We start from the raw sequence: 24,819 nt of genomic DNA, 5'->3' as shown, positions 1-24,819 counted from the left end.
TTCACATGTTTTCTAATTCAAAACTAATTTCACTGAGAGCTAATCTGACCATAAATGTGATGTGTATTTTATTCCGTTGTGGTTTCAATTTGCATAATTCAAAAGAAGATGAATTTTTCCTCCCCTTTGGCCACAAATTAACCTCTCAGAGTGCAACAGGCATGATTTCCCAATTAAAAAGAGAGCCACTGGAAAGGGCAACAATAACAACATAAATGAGGAATAACTGCATTTATGGGGAAGCAGCAAGGCAAGGTGGGTGGGTGGGGGACAAAGTGCAGGATTCTTTGTACATGAAAGATCTGCTCCAGTATTTTTAATGCAGACCCTTTGGGTGACCCACACTTCTCCTTTGAATGGGATGCTCATAGCTACATTCCTGGGAAATGAGCAAATGTTTCTCTGTGTTAGCCTAAGTAGGCAGGAAGTCTAGCCAAAGGGTGGGAAATAGGATGGAACAAGTGCAGGCTTGGTTTTGGGAAACCACATTGATGCTTCTAGTTTGTTGAGGACGAACATTGGCCCATATACTTAAGTAGTGAACAATAGTGGATATTATTGGTGTTTGCGCCTTGTTTCAGCTTCTGTAACTTTGTCTTTTAAAATTGAAAGAGGAAAAAAAAAGTAAGGCAGTAACTTCAGGTCAGGGATAGTAAGATTAGAGTGTCCTGAATCCCCCGTTATCTTCCTGATCTAAGGTATCTTTACATTACTTTCTTTTTGCCTATTTTGTCAAAGTCTTTACCTCCTTGACCACATCTAGGATGTCTGCAGCCAACAACGGAAAGTGGCTTGAATGACCTAGCACATAGCCAACAAATGGGAAACTGAGCTTTGGAAAAGTCAGGGACATAATTACTCTCAGGTCTTTCATATCAATCCATCTTAAACTTAACTTCAGTGAATGAGTGTTCATCTCTTAGAATCACAGATCTTAGAGTTGGAAAGGACCACCTAATTCAAGCTGAATTCATAAAAAAAATCCTCACTCTAAGACTTAACAAAATCAACCAGACTCTGCTTGAAGCTCTATAATAAGCCTCCACTTCCTGAGTTTGTCCATTCCCCTTTGAGACAGCTCCACTCATTAAGAAGTGTGTCTTAATAATAAATCCAAGATGGGTTTCTTTTTAAATTTTCTACCCATTTTTCCTGGTTCAACCTTCTAGAGCTATGCAAAATAAATCTAATCTTTCTTTCATATGATAGTTCTTCAAATATTTCAGGCAGGTATCACGATTCCCTGAGTTTTTTCTTTTTCAGATTAAATATCTTCAGTCTTTTTAGTGGATCTTCATGTAACATGAGCTCATTTCCTCTTCACCATATTGGTTGAACTTCTTTAGGTTGTTGGGAGTCATGTTTTTTTTTTTTTAACCTAAGATACAGGTTAGCAAAAGGCAAGGGTTAAATTTTATTTTTATTATAATATTCATGATAAATACTAAATATACTATATATTCATATATAATATATACTTTTAATACATATTTATTTTGAGAGTTTTGGATTCATATCATCTTTAAATGACAGTATCTAAGATTCCTATTTTTTTTATGAAATGACTTGTGAAAAATATAAAACATTCTAGATCTATAGCACAAAGTATAGAAGAGAACTGGCAGTTAGCCAGTTCATTTCGATTAATGTGTACAGTCAATATAGATTATCCAGGCCTTAGGGTTGATATTTTATTTTAAGTGACCTAGTTTCCCTGACTACATATACTAAATTGATTGGATAACTAACTACCGCTTACTTTGCACAGTGTGGAAGCTGCCTATGAACATTCTTAGATGTTCTATACATAGTGGGAAACATCCACTTGGGCTTTGGTGATGTGGTAAAGTATTGAATGCACAATTTCAGATGAAGGGTTTGAATTTTTGCTTTTATTTGATGGATCTTTTGAAGCGTGCAGTATGTCAGGACAACATCAAACACTGTGTCATCATCAAACTTGAAATGAATTTTTAATGTTCATTAATGCCATGTATGCCTTAATAATCCTTTCTTATCTTGACTTGTTATTCCAGATTGAGTAGAGGAACTAGGACAATTTCTATAATGCTGATGAAAATGGGCATCATTTTGAAATGAAAGTATGATTTACTTTGTTTATGGAATAAGTATAAACCAAACATGAAGTATATTGCTGATTATGACATGGAGAGTAATGAGAGACTCAGAATTAATGAACTATAAAATGTGAATAGTCAAGTTAAAATTCATTTTAAATGAAGCACATTCAAAAAAGCTTTCTAAGAAGAGAGCAATGCTCAAGTGTATCCTTGGAGGATGATTTTTTGTGCTCAGGGTGACTTTTTTATTCTTGTTTAAATTGCAGCATTTCACCATACCTATATTACCACAATCTATGGATGGAAATGTGATTTGTAACTTACTTTGACATGTGGGAGATTCCGTTTCAGAGTTGTAGAAATGACCTATAATATGATGGATGCTCTTCCTTGTCACATCTCTGGAAAGTATTCAGTTTGGACTAATAATTTACTTGTGAAATCAATCATACTGGCCTGTGTAATTTCAGAGTCTCCGTGTAGAAACAGCCAAGAACCTGCACTCGGAGCAAGCAACTGCCACTTCAAAATTACCAGTTAGTTGTCAAATTGATTTGACCCATTCGGAGACAGAGCAGGATTTGATCAGGACAACTGCATTAGCAGAAACCAGCATGATGAGAGGTCAGTTATGCAATATGATTTCATTTGTTAATATGTCACAGTCTAACCCTGAATTTGATAAATGCTCAATTTGTAGGCATTTTGTTTCCCTCATTACTTCAGCTAGAATGAGAACCTCAGGCAAAGTGAACCTCTCAGTCCTAAAAGTCCCATAGAAATGTCAGTTCTGGGGGCCACTAGGTGGCACAGTGGATAAAGCACCGGCCCTGGAGTCAGGAGTACCTGGGTTCAAATCCGACCTCAGACACTTAATAATTACCTAGCCATATGGCCTTGGGCAAGCCACTTAACCCCATTTGCCTTGCAAAAACCTAAAAAAAAATGTCAGTTCTGATAAGAGGAGAGTGTGTTGGAGGTTTCAATGGCAATGTTAAACTATGCTCAGATCAGTGAAATACATATTCCCAATTTTCCAAGAATTAGACCCAGGGAGAAGGGCAAGCTTTATTTATGCTTGCTTCAGCCATGGTCATTCCTGGCCAGGGAAAATGTTCCTATTTGAGATTGCTGATTCAGCTATGGAAATAAAGTTTTAGTATTTTCATTTAAAATGTCACATAAATGATTAAAGGGTTGGAATCAGGTGTCTTATAGGAAAAGAACATATTTTTTTTTAAGTTAGAAAGGTGGCAGTGAAAGATTCTGATGATAGCCTTTGAGTGTTTGCTAGTAATTGACCAAAAGATCACAATCTGAGAGAGAGAGAGAGAGAGAGAGAGAGAGAGAGAGAGAGAGAGAGAGAGAGAGAGAGAGAGAGTGTCTCTAGGTTAGCTATAAAGAAGTTTTGAGTGTTCAGGACTAAAATGAAGGATCAAAAAAATTTTTTCCTAGAAATTCCTCTCCTCTCTTCCCACAATGAATGGCACAAAATAGATAGAACAAAAGCCTAAAGCTACTTATACGGCAATAATGCTGTGTACTCCCATGCATAATTTCAAGAAAAACTAATGACAAATTGATCTTTTTTCAAGCATACGTTTGCTTCTTCCCTCTTGGTTTTCTGCCTATTATACATTCCTGTCCCCACTTTCTCAGTTTTGTATCATTACATTTCCCTTCCTCCATCCCACAAGGGCATGTCAAAGTCAATACACCAGATATTATGCTCCTGAAGTATTCCTGCACCAAAGTCAGTCTATACAAATTAGGTTCTTTTATGTAGTGAACTTACTGACTTCTGACACTAGCATAAAAATATCCCATAGAGTTTTCCTTATTACCTTGTCATTGGAGCTTTCTGACTGACAAAAATGAAATTCTGCAAAAGACTTTGAAAACCAAGGAGATTGCATTTCCTCCAAATTCCAAATGCTAATCAAGTGTGAATTTAAAAGAAACAACTACTCGGTAGAAACTGATGTAGTATATTGAGTCCCAGGGCTTTATTTATGCACTGACACTATCTTTTTTTCTTAAAAGTATTGATTGTGAAAGGTGTCAGATACACAATTCCCAAGATCAAAGTTCTGAATCTTAGTCATAATAGACTGTATGGTCTATTTTTTGTCGGTTCTGTGGGTTTACAGGAGACTCCTGTTTTGCAAGAGACTATTATCACTGGATTCCTCCATCTGTGTTTGCTGGGAAGTTTAAAACAGATCTAGAAACACACCCAGTTCATTTTTATTTGGGACTCAACGATTTTAACTGAAACAGAATTAAGACAAGAGGGAATTACAGTAATCGCTTAACTTTAGTCAAGAAATTAAGGAAAAAAATTTTCTTGTTATTCAGTCATTTCAGTCAGGTTTCTGACTCCTTTTTGTTCTTTCTTAGCAAAGATACTCAATTGATTTACCATTTCCTTTTCCAGATTACTTTATAGATGAGGAAACTAAGGCAAACAGGGTTAAGTGACTTGCTCAGGGCCACATAGCTAGTAAGTTTCTGAGATCAGATTTGAACTAAGCAAGATGTGTCTTCCTGACTTCAGGTCTAGTTGCCCCAGGAGGAAAAATGTTCTTTTTAAATTTAAGATACCAATGATATAATTCTGGGTTTAACTTTTATTGCTTCTACTAATGATAAGATCTAGTATCTTTATGTTGTCTTACAATTTATAAAGTACTTTTTTTGCTCAATTCACACTATGAGGCAGGTGATATGCTATCATCTTCATTTTACATATATGATCAAGTTCAAAAGGCTTAACTGATTTGTCCAGTGTCACAGATCCTATAATTGATGGAACCAAGATTCAAAATGAATACTTTTGCTTTTAAGTCTTATGTTTTTTCCATTGTATCACCCTGTGCCAGAGTTTGTAAACTCATCTTGTTTTTATGGTTATATTTGAAAAACATTATAGCCTATTGAAATTGTCAATATTCACTAATATAATTAATAATAACAGTAATAATAATAATAATAATTAATACACTATTCACATTCTCTAGCCCTTTCCTTACAGGATCAAAACTGGAGCTTTAGTTATATGCTCCCCATATCATTATGCTTATCCAGTATCTGTTAAATAGTAATTCAGTGGTAAATGATTTATCTAATCAATTATCTCACATAATGGAAAAAAAGAAAATATGACAATTTAAGGTTCTCCTTTTCACAGAATTTCAGAGGGAATAGGTATTCAGAGGCTATCTAGCCTAATGAAATAAAAATCACTTTTACTATATTTCTCAAAAATATTCTTTGTAGAGTTAGTAAGAATTTGAGACTGGATTCAAACTCAGGCCAGTGCTCTATCCACTGGGCCATGTAGCTGCCCATAAAGAATCTATACTCTAATAAGACATTTATCTGTCTTTTGTTCTTTGTGCTAATCTGTTAAATTCTCAATTGATCTACTATTTTCTTTTTATATCCTCTTATTCAGATTTGCAAATGTAAATGCAAAAAAAGACTGACCTTGTTAAGTATACTCCATCCTTGGCAAAAAGATTATCAGTTCAATATCTTAAACTGTTTGTGTTTTTGTGTAGGTATGGGGAATGGAGAATACAAACATATGACTAGAATTTATGCTTAAATATTCACACATTTATGTTACTTTCTAAGGAGTTTTGAATGGCAAAATAAATAACTCATCAAATTCCAGTGAATAAAAACCTTTCGGATGCCATTTTAGGCCTCCTTCCATATGGTCCCAGGTAGTTTTCTAGGTTATTCTCCCCAAATTGCTCCTTTATGTATACTCTATGATCTAAACAAACTTTAATACTCAGTTCTCATAGAAAATAACTAATAATTTCATGCTAATAGCACACAAGGACAGCTCAGTGGTTCAGCAGTTGAAGTACCAGGAATCAAGAGGCTCATCTTTGTGAGTTCAAATCTAGTCTCAAACACTTACTAACTCTGTGACCTTGGACAGTCACTTAATACTGTTTGCCTCAGTTACCTTATCTGTAAAATCATCTGGAGAAGGAAATGGTAAAGCACTACTTTGCCAAGAAAATCCCAAATGGAATTACAAAGAATCATACAGGACTGGAAATAATTGAACAAAACTTTGCAGGATTTTTGTGAGGATCAAATGAAATGGTATTTGTAAAAATGATTTAAGCATATTGCCTAATATAGAGTAGATGCCATAGACATGCTATTACCTTCCCACCTTGCCTTTCCCAGGCCACTTCTTGGAGACTACTAATAAGAATCATTTTAACTCAGTTCTGCGGAACTCAGTGCTCATGAAACAAAGATCTGTCTATGGCTTGAACAAAAGAGAATTCTTAAGGATCTGTCCACTTGGCATACTGATAAATGATTAATAACTGAGTCTGGGGGGGGAACCATATGTACACTACACTTTCAAGATTAACTCACTTTTCAAATATTATCTCCATTACTTTATTGAGTCCATGTAGTCAAAAAAAACCATAAATCAAGCTCTGATTTATAGTATTTTCTGATTTCTGATGTAATAATAAAAAAGAATTAATTATATTTTATTTATTTCATTAAATCCTTCCCAATTATATGTAAAAATATTTTAACATTCATTTTTAAAATTTTTAGCAATTATTTTAAAAATTCTTTGCCTCCCTCTCACTTCTATCCCACCCCTTGATACAGCAAGCAATATGATATTGTTTATACCTACTACAATGAAAATGGGAAAATTTGACAACTACATAAGCATATGTAGTGATTACACATTGACTATAAACAAAGCATCCGTTGCTGGTATTTACTCAAAGCCCCAAACTGCTGATCTTGATGTTAACAGGCAAGAAAAATCTTCACCAAGTTTGTCAGGAGATATTCCCGTCTGTTGCTCTGGAAGAGGGTTCCAGTGAAAATATTCTGATTATACATATAAATGCCTCTATCAAATATTCAATTTCACCTTAGGTTTTTAATCTGCCTTTGCCACATTCCTGAATTGAAGAGAATTCGCTTCTTGCATTTTAGCTGTAGCAGCAAAACTATGTAACCAGAAATCTAAAGCAGAATAGGAGACAAAATAAGAAATAATTTTAGCATCTTTGTGAACAAGGGTTAAGTCTCCAATTAAGCAAATTTATACTATAAGCCCCCAGCAGAGAGAATCGCTAGGATCACAGGGTGAAATGTTCCAAGACCTTACTAGGTTGCAGATGAAGAATAAGCAATAAAATAAGCATTATCCCCTGGATATGCAGTTGAACTGAAAGTTTATTAGAGCATAATACATCATGGGAAATGACTGCTGGCTCCATTGACCACAATACCACCTCGTCATGTGTTTGTATTGAATGCAAGTAATAGAAATGAGTTGGGAGAAGACTGTAGTAGTAAAAAAAAAAAGGCATTTTGCTTCCTGTTTTCTGGGACACCAAAGACAATAGTTATTCCTAACCGCTTCTCTGGAATATAGAGTAGGTGCTGTCCCTTGATCACTTGGAGTAACTTAGTGGAAATGTTCTATGCCAATACAAGGAGTTAATGGCTTCATAAATGTCCTAATCATAATCAAAGGGCATGACATTGTTCTGATATTCATATCTGACTCAACAAATACTAAATGGCAAGGGAATGGAATGCCCTTTGAATATAGCTCTCAAATAAAACCAGTGGTTACTATGTCTATAAAAAAGGATTCTATGGACATCTTAAGTGGGTCAATGTTTCCATAACATATTTGATTTGAAGAAGAGTAAAAAAAGGTATATTTGTATAGTATTTCAAGGAGTAAAGTTAATTAACAGTTGTCACTAGCTTTCTAAGAGGTTTCACTGTATATCCCTGAAAATAAGGGGGATGACAGACTTCATCCCTTCAATCATTTGTTGTCTTTGTTCAATTCAACAAGAATTGATTAAGCTCCTATTATATGCAAAGCATTATACTAAAGGGATAAGAAGGAAAAATGAAATAATGACTGTCCTGAAAAACAACTCTTATTTACCAGTCTCAGGAGTAGGAGAGCATAAGTATGTATTCTACTAAGTAAATACTAGATCCTTTGAGTCTGGAGAGGACAGCAGTGGAAATCAAGAGAAACCTCCCCAAGTAGGAAGTGACACTTGAACTGAGACTTGAAGAAGCAAGGGAATTTAAGAGATGGAGGGGAGAAGAAACGATATTCCAAGCATTTGGAAACAGTCAATCCACAAGCATTTTTCAAGGGCCAGTTACTGAGTGCAAGGCTTAGCGTTAGGTTCTAGGTCTCGGATGGATAATGTCTAGTCCGCAAGTCATATTTGTCCCATGAAATCATTTGGTCTGGTGCTGCCAAGGCAACCGCCAGTGAGACTTGAAATCCAATAAAATCTATGAGCTTTTTAGGGGCGAATTAATTAAATGTTTATCAAAATATAGTAGGCTAATTTTTAAGTTAATTTTGGATGACCACAAATGATAATATAAATATCAAAATGACCCTTGGCAGAAAAAAAGATTCCCCATTCTTGGTCTAGACATTAGAGAAACAACCCTAGCTTCAAGGAGTTTACTTTGGATTGGAAGGTGTAGATCACAGCATTTATTGGTATATAGACATATATATTTATAGATATATCAAAATTAATACATGGTAGTGTTCTGGGGTACTTTTTTGAGAGGGGAGACAATAATTGAGGCATTAGGGAAAGATATCATGTAGAATAGGCTCCTTGAGTTAATTGAGCCATGAAGGAAAACTAAGGATTCTAAAATCTGAGAGTGAAGAGGGGGAGAGTATTCCAAATATTGCAAAGGACAGTGATTCTTGAGAGACACAAGGCCACTCTAGCTGGACAATGAATTGTGTAAAGGGGAGAAATGTGTATGTAATAAGGCTAGAAAGATAAATTGGATAATATTGCAATTAAAAACTGAACAGAGAAGTTTACATTTGATCCTTTGATAGGTTTTTGGAGGTTTTGTTGAGTTGGGAGGTAATATGTTTAGTAATATGCTTTGGACAAATCATTTTGCCACGGAGCTAACTGAAATGGGGGAGACTTGAAATAAGGAGAATGTTGCAGGAGTTTATTTGAGAGGTGATAAGGACCTGAAGAAGACTGGTGGTGGCATGAATGAAGGAAAGGGGACAGATGCAATTTTAGATATTTTGGAGCTAAAAACAACAAGTTTTCACAACTGATTGGATACATGTGGTGAGAAATGCATAGGGCCCATAATTGACTTGTGGAAGTGAAAATTGAAGAGAAGTAACAGGCATGAAAGATGTTAGCTGACATGAAAATAGGGAAGTAAGGGAGAAATAAAAGATGACAAAAAACCAGGATGACTGAAAGGATGACGGTATTATTGATAGAAATAAGAAAATCAGGAAAAGAGTCATTTGAGGAGGAAAGATATAGATTTCAGATTTGTACATGTTGAATTTGAAGTGTTTTGAAGACATGTAAAGTAAGAAGACCTGAGTACAAATCACTACTCTAACACTTAATACTTATGTGACATTGAACAAGTAATTTAAATGACCTAGTCTTAACTTTCTCATCTATGTAGCTAAGGTCTTGGATGACAAAGGCTAGAGGAAAAAATAGCATTATAGGAAGGTGGTACAGTGGGTAGATTGGCAGCCTGGAGTCAGGAAAACTCATTTTCATGACATGAGTTCAAGGTCTCATACACTTAGTAGCTCTACAATCCTGGGCAAGTCACTTAACTTTATTTGTCTCATTTTCTCATCTGAAAATGAGTTGGAGAAGAAAATGTCAGACCACTATAGTATCTTTGCCATGAATATCCAAAATGGGTCATGAAGAGATGGACATGACTGAAAAATGACAAAACAAAAAGCCAAGAATCTAAGGATGTGCATCTAAAGATGTGAAAAAGATTTTTATATTTTTCCTTAAATGGAAAAACTTGGGAAAATTTCAAATTCTTATCTTTGTATTGATAAGAAAATATGAAAATAGGCATTTTAATAATGGCCATCTTTTCTGTGCATAGCAGACAAATCAGTATTTTAGAAGATATCCAGAAATATCCAGAGCATTAATTATACTTTTTGTCCAGAAAGTCAGTCAGTCAGATGGCAAATTTTCATTAAATGCTAGGGATTATGCTAAGTGCTGTGGATAGAAAGGCAAACATGATGCCAACCATCAACAAGCTCATATTCTATTAGAAATGACAACATGCAATAAAGTATGGGCATGCAAGAAATATACAGAATAGATGGAAGATCATCTCACAAGGAAGGTACTATTTTAAAGGTTGATAAATATATAAAATCAGATCTTTTACAGAATGTGAGATATGAATTGAATCTTGTAGGAAGCCAAGGAAATCAGAATAGGAAATAAAGAGGGAGAGTATTCTAGGCATTCAGAATGGCTGACGCAAAAACACTGAATTGGAAGTTGTGATTCTCTAAAGACTATTGACTCAACCCCTCAAGTGGCAAGCTCTCCTTCCTCCCTCTTCCCTCCTCATTCTTTTACATCATCAATTGAATTTGAGATGCTTAAGTTTAGGACGTTATTAGTTTTTGAGGATTTTCCCTTTATATTTTTCCCCTAAATCATTCTCTATTTCTTTATTTCTTTATTTATTTCTATGTCAAGAGAAGCTATGGCACAATGAATTACATTGTTTTCATCTTCTTTACTGTTTTGTAGCCTTTACATTTACATTATTGAATACTGCAGTGATTTCTAAGGTTAAATTTTCTACAACTAAATTAATCACACTAAAGAACTGATTCTCCCAAGTCCATTCATTGATTAGTGTCATTTTATGTTATCTTTTTCTGTATTCTTTTATATGATTAAATAGTGACAGAGGATGACAAACCCTTCTTTTACCCAATATGCCAAATCAATTTCAATTCTCACTTCTTTCAGGTAACCCACTATTATCCTAACAAATCAGAACCAATGATAATAAAGACTGAGTGATTTAGACAAGTGAAATAAGAGACATTAAGAAAGGAACTTGGGATTATCAATTCATTGATGTAAGGAACCTCCACATTAGGAAATTTTCTACTAAAAACAGACTGGCATCATCTCTGAAATTTAAAATCATTGAGAGTTTTCTCTAATAGAGATAATAAACCCATGACTTGCAGGAGTGTAACCAGAGTGAGGTTAAAATGTAATCAGGAAATATTTAATAAAATAAATAAAACTTTAATAAAACCTAGATAACATTACATTTTAAAACTAAGTTAATATGTGGCCTGCATAAATCCTTTTGTATGTATTGGTGGATTCAATTATTATATTTGAATTGGACAACACTGTTCTATAACCCTGAGTTTAAATTACTTTCTCAGGGTCACAAAGCCAATATGTTTCAAAGATAGGACTTGAACCTGCATTTTTCTGCCTCCAAGATCAGCTCTCTTTTCATTCAACATACTATCACTCCAAGTTTACTTGGATAAAAAGGCTTATGTCTGACAATAAAGGACCAGCTGTTAATGACTTTACTCTTTTTTTTTTTAACATAACTAACATAGACTGGTGTTCTGAGGAATGCATGGGGAAAAGACCTAGGGCTACAAATGTCAAGGTTACCTCTGAAAATAAGCACGAATATTTTCCATATAGTTCTTGCTGGTGAGGGGATATTAAGGTGGTTATAAATAATGCCAAGTGGATGATCTTTCATTTCCTTACCCATATGTTTTATTCATTTGTTTAGCCTCAGCAAAAACTATGCTCATAAAAGATGATCTAGAATGGAATCTAAAGGATGTGCATGATCACAAACACATCAATGAAAATGTAGTTGAGAATGTAAAGCAAAAATTACAGGAAAAGACCTTCCACAGTAAAACCCACTCTTGAAGAAGGTAAGTATGCATGGCATACTTTCATATTTATAACCTATGAATTATTTTTTAACTTACAGATAGTCACTCTTCACAAAATAATTTTCTTAAGTTTGTAGTTTGAGATTTTTGGAGAGAAGAGCAACATGATACAAATAGATGTAGTTCAAATGGATACTTAGAAAGCAGGTCTCTTATAACTGATAGAGAAGTAAAAAATAATTGTCCTGAGATATCCTCAAGCCATGGAGACTCCTTTTTGTTTTAAGCACCCATTCTGTTTTTCTATATGTCTGACAAACATATGCTCTGATAGGAGGTACAGTATTAGCAGGTAAGTGCTGGTAAGTGTTTATCAACCTACTCTCCAAAACAAAACAAGAAACAAAATAAAAACACTATAATACAATTTTAAGCTTAATCTGCAATATTGACCATTTCTCCATCACTTTCTTAAATCTAGAAGATCAATAAAACAATAAATCAAGCCTTGATTTGTGTCATTTCCCAATTTATGAGTTAGAAACCCTCATGCTGAAAATTGAACACTCTGTTTTTATGAAACAATGTCAGAATACCTCTGGATGACAAACAACTTTATTTTACTGTATTGTGTATTCTGACTGTGGATGGTCTTCCTGAGTCTTCATTTTGGGGGGGGGGGGAGGACCTTCATGACAAAGGTTATATTAGCAAAGGTTGCATAAGTCTTGTTTCAACTGAGGCTATATCTCTGTGAAGTGAAATAAACTTCTTAATTGTCATCATTTTAATTGACTGGACAACTCAATGGAAAAATCAAATGAGGCCAGTCAGTGAACAAACATCTATGTGCATACCAGAACAGGTGTTCTCTGTCCTCAAGGAGCTCAGATTCTAGGAGGAGAAACAAAATAGAAATAAGTGTCTGTTCAAGATCCATAAGGCAGCTAGGTGTTTTAGTAGATACAATACTGGACTATAGTCAGGAAGACCTGAGATTAAATACAACTACAGATGGACTATGTCAATTAACCTCTGCTTTATCCACTGGAGAAGGAGATGACAAACCACTCCATCTTTGCCAAGTATGGGCATGCAGGCATCACTGAATGACTAATCAACAAGATACATGCAGAATAAATGAAGGGTAATCTCAGAGGGAAGGCACTAGAAGCTTCTGGTCAACTGGGAAAGACTTCCTACAGAAGGTGGGACTTGGCTTGATTCCTGAAGATAACTAAAGAAACCAAGAGATTGAGATAAGGAAATGACATTTCAAGCATGAACTGGAGAAAATGCATAGAGTGAGAGAATTTCTTGTATGAAGAACAGAAAGAAGGCCATTGTGGATGGCTTGTAGATCAAATATAGGAGATTAAAGTGGGAAAAGAGTGAAAAGGTAGGAAATAAGTGTCCTCAATACAAATATAGAAACATGTAAATTCATAGATGAAAGATACAATCTTGGTCCACATAGGTATGTTTAATCCAGTACACAATGTCCAAACACCAAAAAAGTTTACTTAACTTGTAACTGAGAATGGTATAGAAAATTTGATTCTGATACAAGGAGGATGGACACTCATGGTTGACTTGTTTTTATAAGCTTTATCAATATTATTATTTATCTGAAAAGACACAAAGATAACTATGAGCAATCCCTAACTAGTCTGCTTACATAGTTTCCCTGTTCCAATATGTTTTGAATACCAGGAATTAATTGACTGTCACTCTGAAATGTACTCCTATTCCTACCAGAAAAGGAGTTTGGTTAAAAAAACAAGTGAAGAATTAACCCTTCTGTAGTGATTGGAGGTTAAATAGGGACTCTAGAAAAGAATTATGTGTTAAATGGACTTTCCTCAAACTTAAATTGATCTGGTAAGTGGGTTGTATCTGTGGTTTTTATATAACTATAAAGACATGCATATATAAATATATGTGCATGCTGTATATTCTTATATATACATATGATATATACATGCATACATATATAATATAACAGAAAGTATTTTATGGTCCTTTATCTCAAAAGCAGACATATTCCTAGTCTTGGGTTTTATATGTAAATTTAGAAAACCTATACTATCTCCTAGCCATATTGAGATTTCTAGGCAGATCACAGACACCATTGGGACAGCACAGTCTGACCAGTATTCACTTCTATGTCTTCCAGTCCCAAGTCTAGATAGCCTTTATGTGGTGGATTGCAGGGTCTTGGGTAAGTGATCTTATGAACCTGTAGAAAAAGTAGGTCCAAGCAAACAATAATTTCACAGAAGTACAAAGTAAAACAGCAAGATTTTATAAAAGATTTTGTATGATCATTCATAGTTTTTCTTTAATCTATTCCCATTTCTGTGAATTCGTGGGAAAGAAATGTTCTAGAAAAAATTCTTTTTTTTTTTTTTTTTAGGTTTTTGCAAGGCAAACGGAGTTAGGTTTAAGTGGCTTGCCCAAGGCCACACAGCTAGGTAATTATTAAGTGTCTGAGACTGGATTTGAACCCAGGTACTTCTGACTCCATCCAGGGCTGGTGCTTTATCCACTATGCCACCTAGACACCCCTAGAAAAATTCTTTATTCTAACATCTCTTCTTATTCAGTCGGGATTTACAAACTTTTTTTTCCCATTTCCAATTAAATATTTGCATGAAAGTTAATAACAGAGGAGTCAGATTTCTTATTTTAGAACCAGAAGTATATACTGGGAAGGGGTAAGGGTGCTATTATTATTATTATTATTATTATTATTATTATTATTATTATTATTATTATCATATTTTATTACTTCGATTCTTCCCTGTAAGGTTTGAATCTGAGAATGACAGAATGACTTTCCATATGTATGCTGATTTGGTATTTTTCAGTATTACTTAATGATATAGCAGTAGAATTTTATTCAATGAATAAAATTTAACTTCATGTTATCCAAAGGGATATGAAAGCCATACCCATGGTCACCTAAATAGAAGCTGCCATTTTCTTTAATTTTTTGGAGGCAGTTGGGTTCATTGACTTTCCCAGGGTCACATAGCCAGTAAAGAGGCTACCATTTTTCAAGAAAAGAAAACAGTGGAGACCCAGGAAAATCTTTTGGTGGCTGCTTCTCCAAGTTTTCTCCACGATTCCATTCAACCATGAGGAACTGATTTGATAGTCAAAATTCTAATCTAAGTACCCTGGTAGGTAACCTTCTAACTTACTCCTTTTGCTTACCAGGTTATGGATTTATCACTTCTAAAACAACTTTAAGTGAAAATGACAACAATAACAATATAATATTGATAAGTAACATTTATAAAGTATTTTAAGATTTTAAAGCATTTTATGTTATGTTATTTCATTTTATCTAGTCTTGCTTTTTATATTATCTTCAATTATCAAGAAGTCTGTCACATAAAAAATATTCAATTGTGATCAAATAGGATAATAGACAAATAGGAAAAACAACTATAGATCCAGTGGGTTTTACCCTACATGGAAATTTCCATTTTTTAAAAAATGATTGGGGCGGCTAGGTGGCGCAGTGGATAAAGCACCGACCCTGGAGTCAGGAGTACCTGGGCTCAAATCCGGTCTCAGACACTTAATAATTACCTAGCTATGTGGCCTTGGGCAAGTCACTTAACCCCATTTGCCTTGCAAAAACCTAAAAAAAGAAATGATTGCAATTTACCTGCTAAACTCTGCATAACTGATTATATTATTTACAAATTAAAATCAATATTAATAAGTTTAGCTTATAGTTACTGCCTATGGTATAATAATCAATGAACTCATTCTTATTTTCAATAAATTTTTACTAAGTATTACTAAAGCTTCTAGCTATTTGGTTGTTTCTTGGACTTCTAGCTCCAAGTTCTTCTAAGGTAGTATAATCTAAGAAGAGGTATGGTCATCACTCTCTTGGTCTATGCTTTGGTCTTTTAATGATCATAAGCACTCTTTTCCACACTGGAAATATGACTTCAATTCCACACTCTCCTCTGGTCATATGTTCTATTGTGCTAGTACTCTATGTAGCCCTAGTACTGTGACCTGGAACTGCATATGGGCAATGCAACAAGAGTCCTGCATGAAGTGTCATCAAAGGATATCCTATAATCTCCATCAGGTAGCTAGGAGCCACAGTGTATAGAGCACTGGCCTTGGAATAAGGAGGATGGAAGTTCAAATCCAACCTGACACTTACTATCTGTGTGACCTAGAGCAAGTTACGTAAACTTGACTGCCTCCCACCCATGGTCATCTGCAGTCATACTAATCCATATCTGGCAACTGGACCCAGATGGTTCTGGAGGAGAAAGTGAGACTGGTGACTTAGTACAGCCCCCCTCACTCAAATTCAATTCATGTTCTTGTCATGGTATCACTAACCTTCAAAAATGAAGGACAAACATTATTATAATATTCTTCTGACCACTTGTTAAACACCTCTACTATCTAAGAATTGAGAGTTACAGCAGCCACTATTTGTGATTCAGTTGCATCCAAAGACCTGTTTCCAACTTGTCCTTAGGCTCACACCAGTAAAATAGACCTTTCCTACTAGCCTCGTAAGGTTTCTTGGGGTGGAATATTGTTTCACCTCATCCTTTTGTTGGTTCTGCCTCTCCAGAATTCTTTTTGAGGCATTAATTAAAGTTGTATTAAGGGGAACTTGGGAGAGCTCAGGTAAATCTCTATCTTTTTTCTGACATCTTGACTCCACCTTCCTTCCTTTTGACTTCCTTCTCTATTAACCATTGAAAATTAGCAAAAATTCCTAGCATTCTTTTTTTCTATGCCCATAGACAATATACTTAGGACACTTGTTCTCCTTTACCCTTTAAGGTTAGACATTTCCTCTAAATTATTTCACTCCCTTTCTGTTAAATGTTTAAATTTTTTTTAATTGTTATTATTTTTTCACATTGCTGCAATAGTCTTGTTGTAAATGTAAACATAATCCCCCTTCCCTCACAAAGATGGAGAAACCTCAAGAAAAGCAAAGTGAGGGAAAAAAAATGCTTCAGTCTGTATTCAGATGCCATAAGCTCTGACTTTAGGTTGGATTGCATTCTTTATCACAAATCCATCAGAGAAATTGTTTCAATATATTTTCTCACAGTTGCTATTGCTAGATTTATTTCCCTCCACCCTATTCCTCCCCACTCCCATTTATTTTATTCTTTCTCTCCTTTCACTCTGTCCCTCCTCAAAAGTGTGCTATATCTGATTACTGTTTTACATACATTACTCTTTCCCCTTTCTTTTATTACCTACAACCCCCTGTCCCCTCCCTTATCCCCTTTCTCTGTTTCATTTCCTTTCCTTTTTTTTCCACTGGGGTAAGATAGATTTCTACACCCAATTGATCTTTCCTCTCTGGGCCACTTCCCAGTTTTCAAGGCAATTTTCCTGGAGAATTTCTTGAAAAATGAAGTCTAAGCTCTTTTTCTGGTCACTTCCTCCCCTTCTATTCCATTGCAAAAGTTTTTTCTTGCCTCTTCTATATGAAATAACTTAATCCTATTCTATCTCTTTTTTTCCCTTTCTCCCAGGATATTCCTTTCTTCCCCATTAACTCCATCTTTATAATACATTATACCTTCATATTCACCTCCCTCCTGTGCCTTGTCTATATATGCTCCTTCTAACTGCTCTGTTAAATGAGAAGGTTCATATGAGTTATCAGTATCATCTTCCCATGTAGGAATACAAGAAAGTCAACATCATTAAATCCTGCATAATTAGCCCTTCCTCTCTACCTTCTCTATGCTTCACCTGAGTCCTGTACTTGAAGATCATACTTTATATTCAGCTCTGGTTGTTTCAACAAGAAAGTTTGAAATTCCCCATTTCATTGAATGGCTCATCTTTTCCCCTGAAAGAGGATGTTCAATTTTGCTGGGTAGTTGATTCTCATTTGTAATCCAACCTCTTTTGCCTTCTGCAATATCATATTCTAAACCCTACAAGCCCTTCATGTAGATACTGCTAGATCCTGTGTAATCCTGATGGTAGTTCCATGATACTTGAATTGTTTCTTTTTGGCTGCTTGTAATATTTTCTTCTTGACTTGGAAGTTCTGGAATTTGGCTATAATTTTCCTGGGAATTTTTCTTTTGGGATCTCAGGAGATAAGGTGGATTCCTTCAATTTATATTTTACTCTCTGCTTCTAGGTTTGCAGGGCAATTTTCCTGGAGAATTTCTTGAAAAATGAAGTCTAGACTTTCTGGTCATGATTTTCAGCTAGCCCAATAATTCTTAAATTATCTCTTCTGGCTCTGTTTTCCATGTCAATTGTTTTTCCAGTGAGATATTTCACATGTTCTTCTGGTTTTTCATTCTTTTAGTTTTGTTTTATTGTTTCTTGATTTCTCACAGTCATCATCTTCCTTTAGCTCCATTCTACATTTGAAGGAATTATTTTCTTCAGAGAGCTTTTGTATCTCCTTTTCCATCTGGCCAATTCTACTTTTTAAGGCATTCTTCTCCTCATTGACCTAAACTGGTTTTTAAGATGCTATTTTCTTCAGTTTTTTATGTCTCCTTGACTAAGCTGCTGATGTGGTTATCATGATTTTAGTGCATCACTTTCATTTCTCTTCCCAGTTATTTCTCTATTTCCCTTACTTGCTTTTCAAAATCTTCTCAAACTTTACCATAGCCTGAGGCCAATTCATATTTTTCTTGGAGGTTTTAGATGCTGATTGACTTTGTTTTCTTCTGGGTACGTATTTTGATCTTCTATGGGACCAGAGTAATTGACTATAGTCAGATTCTTCTTCTTCTGTTGCATACTTATTTCCCCAGTCTCTGACCTGATTTTAACTGTTAAGGTGGTCTCTGTTTCCATGGTGGAGGACACACTGTCCCAAGGTATTTTCAGGGATAACCCCCTCCACCCCCAGGACCTTATGAGAGGCTCTGCTTGGTCTGTGCTCTGATCTGGGGATGACCACGAGCACTTCCCTCTACCCTGGAGCTGTGAGGAGAGTTCCTTCTCTACTATAGCAGTAAAGCTCCCCTCTCTGATATTGGGATCTGAGTATGGGCAAAGGCACATTAGAGAGTGCAGAGAGACCTCTTTAGCCTTTCCAACCTTCCTACTGTCAGAAGGCTGTGTGCTCTGGAATCAGGTACTGGATGAGTTCCCACTAGATGCTTCCACAGGCCTGCTTCTGGTTCCAAGGGTCAGGGCTTTGCTGAGACCTGCACTGGACTAGGCTCTGTACTCACTGTGGTGCAGCAGGGTTTTCCTGTTGACCTTCTGAGTTGTCCTTGGCAATCCCTGGGATGAGAGGTCTGGAAACCACCACCACTGCAACAAACATAGGTGCCCTGTGAGCTGTTTCTGGATGGCTGGAACCAGTTTTCTCTGATGCAGCTGGCGCTAAAGCCTGGATGTGCTATGGACTTTCCAATCCCAGTCTAATAGACCTTTCCCATGTATCTTCCAAGTTTTCTTGGGCCAGAAAACTATTTCACTCAGTCTTTCTGTGGGTTCCACCACCCTAGAATTTGGTTAGAGTCATTGTGTAATGGCAGTGGAAGGCCTTTGGAGTAGACTGGGTGAGAGCTTCTGAGATTTCCTACCTTCACTCTGCCAGCTTGACTCTGTCATACCTTTTCTCCCCAAGCATTTTAAAAATATTTAATTGATATTTTCTTCTTTCAAGGCATTGCCAACTCTTCCCAATGACTCTTCTCTAATCCCCATAAAAACTTCCAAGCAAAACAATTATCCTACATGCCTATAAAAGTGTTTCAATATGATTCTATTTTCTTTTTAAAAACTTATTTAATTTTTTATTTTTCCAAATTACATATAAAAACAATTTCAACAGTTTTAAAATTTTGAGTTCTAAATTCTGTCTCTATTCTTCATTGAGAAGGCATGCAATTTGACAGAGGTTCTACATGTGTAGTCATGAAAGACACATTTCCATGTAAGTCATTCTGTAAAACAGAAAAAACCCCAAGAACAATAAAGTAATGAAAAAAATTCTTTGATCTGTATTCAGGCTCTACCAGTTATTTCTCTGCAGATGGACAGCACCTTTCATCGTAAGTCCTATAACATTGTCTTGGATCAGTGTATTGTTGAAAATAGTTAAGTTGTGCATAGTATATTATCATGCAATATTCCTGTTACTGTGTACAATATTCTCCTAGCTCTGCCCCTTCCACTTTGTGAAATTCAATTCGTGTAAGTCTTCCCATGTTTTATTAAGAGCATCCTATTCATCATTTCTCAAAACACAATAGTATTCTATAATAATCATATTCAAAAACTTCTTCAGTTATTCTTCAATTGATGGACATCCCCTCAATTTACACTTTTTTGCTACAACTAAAGAACTGCTATAAATATTTTTGTATACATATATACTTTACCTTTTTTAAAAACCTCTTTGGGATATAGATCAAGTCATGGTATTGCTTGATCAAAGCTATGCATGGTTTTATAGCCCTTTGGGCACAATTCCAAATTTCTCTCCAGAAATGGTTGAATCAGTATACAACTTTGTCAATAGTATATTAATGTTTTAATTTTCCCAGATTGCCTCCAACATTTCTCATTTTCTTTTTCCATCATGCTAGTCAATCTGAAAGGTATGCAGTCATAGTTCAGAGTTGCTTTAATTTGTATTTCTCTCATTAATAATGATTTAGAGCATTTTTCAAATAACAATAGAAGTTTTGATTACTTTATATTAAAACTACCTGTTCATATCCTTTGACTATCAACTGAGGGATGGCTCATTTCTAAAAAATGACTCAGTTTCCTAAATATTTAAGAAATGAAGTCTTTAACAGAGAAACTCACTGTAAAAATGTTTTTTCACAGTAATGAATACCAGCTATATATTTTCTTTAATTCTATTTCCTTTTGTTTATCCTCCCTCCCCCTTTCTCCTTTACTCTTTCCATTCTCAAAAGTACTTTTCTTCTGATTTTTACTTCCCCCCAAACTGCTCTCCCTTTTAGAAGTTCCCCCTTCTCTTTTCCCTTTCTTCTTTCCTGAATGATTAGATCTCTATACACAATTGAATGTGTATATTATTCCTCTTTGAGCCAATTCGAATGAGAGTCAGGTTCATGTGCAACCCTCCCAACCCACCCCCATATTTCTCTCTATTTGTAAAATCTCTTTCAAGTCTCTTTTATGTTAAATAATTTATCCCATTCTATCTCACCCTTTCCCTTCTTCCAGTGCATTCTTCTTTCTCATATCATAATCTTATTTTTCACATAATCATACCATCATATTCAACTCACACCTCTGCTTTCTATCTATGTGTACTCCTTCTAATGAGAACTTTTAGGAGTTACAATTGTCATTTTCCCATTTGGGAATGTAATCTTATTGAATCTATTATGATTTCCCTTTCCTGTTTATCTTTTTATGCTTCATTTGAATTTTGTATTTAAAATCAAAATTTTCTGCTCTAATCTTTCAACAGGAAGCAATGGGGTTAAGTGATTTGCCCAAGGTCACCCAGTTAGGTAAGTATTAAGTGTCTAAGGTTATATCTGAACTCAGGTCTTCCTGACTCCAGGATCAGTGCTTTTAAAAAAAATCTTTTAATTTCTTCTTTAATTCTTCTAGAAAATCTTGCAGCAAAAACTGCATTGATCTTTGAGACTTTACCTATAGATTAAAAAAACTCATTCTCTTCTTCTGTGAGCTTCCCTGTCAGTATAAGAATTCTTTATGGTTGAGTTCTTTTTTTGTTTGCTCATTCTTTCAACTTACTTCTTGACTTAGGACATTATGCTAGTACTTGACTCTGCACAAATCTGAAGTGAATGTTTAGCCTTTGCTGCCATCCTTCTACATCTTGCTGTTTTCATAGCTTTGGCTCAGGTCTTGCCAAAGGGGGTGTCCAGGGGGTGATCTGTTCACTGCCCTTGTGATTTGAGTTAGGCAAGTTCTTGATTCAGGTTTCTTTCTGATTGTGGGTTTTATCAAAGTCTACTGATTGACTGAGCCATCCCCATTGGGAAGCTCTCTAGGTTGAGAATGACTTTTTCAAGTTCCTCTTTGTTCTGAGATACTACACTCTGTGTTTAGGATAATCTACCCACAGATAGGGCCAGCATTCATGACTACTCTTCTCCCCACTGAATCTGTGGCCTAGCACTGAATGGTAGGCATCAAGACTGCCAGATGAAACTACTTTCTGTACCCAGGGATTGCTCAGGGATGCAACCAAAATGTGTTTCTTATGTCCTGATGACCTTCTGTCAGTATTTGGCTGCTTAGATACGCTTTATCACAGCTTCTGGAACTTTCTGCTAGCTCACTTCTCAGATTTCTCTGGGGATCCCTAAAATAAACTGGGTTAGAAAAATGACACAATGGGACCTCTTGGTCAGAATTCAGTCTAGTACAATATCTAGATCTTTACTGATGTGTGGGGGAAATGTTTCTGACTATACTAAATTGACTCCTTTGATTTATTATTTTATTCTGAAAATTACAGTTATTATACTTCAAGCACAACCATTATCTGAACCTCAGTTCTGTAATGTGAATGACCTTGGCAAAACACTTAACTTCTCTTATAAAATTGGGGGGAGGGTTAAATCTATTATCATTTTGCATTTCTTTTCTTAAATCAAATCTTCATCAAAGGTTAATGTAACTGGGATCTATTGGTGATATTAAGCAATTAAACACAATATTATATCACACATAATATATTATACAAAGTAAATGAGCTTTTTAGTGCACAGCTATAATCCTAGTCACTATCAATGTTACTGCGATTATTATTATTATTATTATTATTATTATTACATTTCATTTTGGAGGACTCTAATTGTTAAGTTCTTTATAATTTTGATGGGATCTAATTGTTAAGTTCTTTGCCTCTTTGCAAAGTCTACTTTCTTAATTCTATCCTATGGGGCCAAGCAGAAGTCCCAAGACTCTTCCAGAAAATAATTCTTCAAATACTTGAAGATGGCTATCATGTATAAGTCTAAGGCTAAACATCACAGTTCCTTTGAGTATGATTCTCATATGGCTTGGAATTTGAGACTTTCAGAAATTTATGGTCACTTTTTCTTTTGACGGCCTTCAACTTATCAAAATATTTCCATAAGTGTGACAAAATATGTTATGTATTTTCTGACTAGGACAGAGAGTAGAGAGATAATCATCTTCTCAGTGCTGGACATATACCTTTTTTATTGAAGGCTAATATGACATTTTCTTTCTAGGCTGGCATATCATACTTGACTCCTATAGACCTCACTAACATCTTCTTACAGAAAACCTTCTTTCTAAACATGTTTCTTCCATCTTTTAGTGCTTTTGTGAACCAAAGTGTAATTCCTTATATTTATTCCTATTAGTTTGTAAAAATCTTTTTTGTATCATCTACAGATTTGATAAACATACTATTTATCACTTTATACCTAACAAAAATATTAAACAATGCAGGACCAACACAGATAACTTGAATACTTCACTAGAGACCTCAGAGGATACTCCAAGTTGATATTGAACCATTAATGATGAATATTTGGTTGTATTCATCTAACCACTGTACTTCTAAATCCTTCACATTGTCCTATCATCTACCCTGCAACTCTTCATTATATCTGCAAATAGGTGGATATAATTAGATCACGAGAAACCACATTCCATTGATATATTCCAGTTTAGTAATGCTATCAAAAAAAGACTGAAATAGTTGATCTGAAATGATTTTTTTCTTCATAAAGTCCTGCTGATTTTTTGTTAAGACCATTTACTTTGCTAGTTACCAGTCATTTCTTTACTATTATGTTCTGACTTTTTTTATTCTCTTGACATTGCAAGGATATCAATGAAGCATTTCAGCAATCCATTGCATGTCTATCATTTTCATTTTCATGACCCATTTTTTTCTAATTAAACATGCCTTTGATGGTATCCTTTACTTAACTTTGATGTTATATCATTTTCCTTGTATAACTTCTCATTTGTAATGTGTTGCAATCTATTCATGTTCACAATATACCAGTCCATTGCTTCCGGATAATCCTTAAATTCTTTATAAAATTGTTTTTATGATCATACATTGCCACAAGAGAGAGAGATTAGAATAACTGAAAGATGAGGAAAGGATTGTAAGGAAGAGGGTGTCAGAGTGATGCTTTGAAGAAGCTAAGGATGTATGAGGAGGTGATGATGAGAGTGTGTATTATACATGGATATTTCCTACCCCATTTCCAATAATTCACTCCCCAAATATTCCTTTTAAGAATCAACTTTAAGAATACACTAATTTTTCTAGTGTTAGTTTTTCATCTCCCTAACTTATGTTTTGTTTTCTTTCAGAAACCTTTAAAAATGACACCTGTAATAACAAGAAATAACTAAAACCACTTGAAAATTGAAAAGAAATATTACATGAAAAAAGATGCTTCATCTTTGTCTTCTGAGAATCATCTGAAGTTCAAATCAACTCCCTTTATTATGGTTCCCCAAGAGTAGTTTGACTGGCATACATAAAATATTAAAAATCCAGGAGATATAAAGTTTGACCTTATTACTTTGAAAGAGAAATTTATGGAAATAAATTAATTTTCTACCTTTTAAAATTTCATTGTAATTTAGGAAATAATTTATAAAATTTATATATATATTTCTTTCTTTGTGCATTTTATACACAAAAAATTTAAAAATTTTAAATCAATAAATTTTAAAATTATATTATTCAATTTTTTAAAGAATCTCATAAAATCAACTTGAAATGGAACACAATCAGGTATGAACCCCTCAAAACCCCTTATCCTAAATTTCTTAGTTTTTAAAAAAATTCTTTTTTTTGTTATTTCTCCAGTTTTCTCTTTACTTTTGCTAAATGGGGAGAATCAAGAACTTATATCTTTTATAAAACTTTTTTTGGGTGGGAGAGATATGAAATTTGTGCTATTTCTATTTTCAAACTTTGGAATTTAT

The 24,819-nt window shown here is 34.8% G+C and overlaps 1 protein-coding gene across 2 annotated transcripts in view; it reads left to right on the top strand.

Annotated features, from left to right (window-relative positions):
- THEMIS (thymocyte selection associated) overlaps positions 1-24,396 on the top strand; it is a 212,414-nt gene extending 188,018 nt beyond the window's left edge. Inside the window, exons 5-8 of one of the 2 annotated variants that reach the window (XM_074187552.1) lie at positions 2,552-2,705; positions 11,757-11,907; positions 21,326-21,368; positions 24,196-24,396. In XM_074187552.1, coding sequence (XP_074043653.1) covers positions 2,552-2,705; positions 11,757-11,902 — 300 coding nt within the window. In that variant the 3' untranslated portion in view covers positions 11,903-11,907; positions 21,326-21,368; positions 24,196-24,396. The remainder of the gene's footprint in view (positions 1-2,551; positions 2,706-11,756; positions 11,908-21,325; positions 21,369-24,195) is intronic. The other variant, XM_074187551.1, reaches the window with a different exon arrangement.
- The last annotated feature ends 423 nt before the right edge of the window (positions 24,397-24,819 follow it).

Source organism: Macrotis lagotis, chromosome 5 (assembly GCF_037893015.1).
Source record: "Macrotis lagotis isolate mMagLag1 chromosome 5, bilby.v1.9.chrom.fasta, whole genome shotgun sequence".
Lineage (NCBI taxonomy): Eukaryota > Metazoa > Chordata > Mammalia > Peramelemorphia > Peramelidae > Macrotis > Macrotis lagotis.
This window is presented reverse-complemented; position numbering and strand designations above follow the sequence as displayed.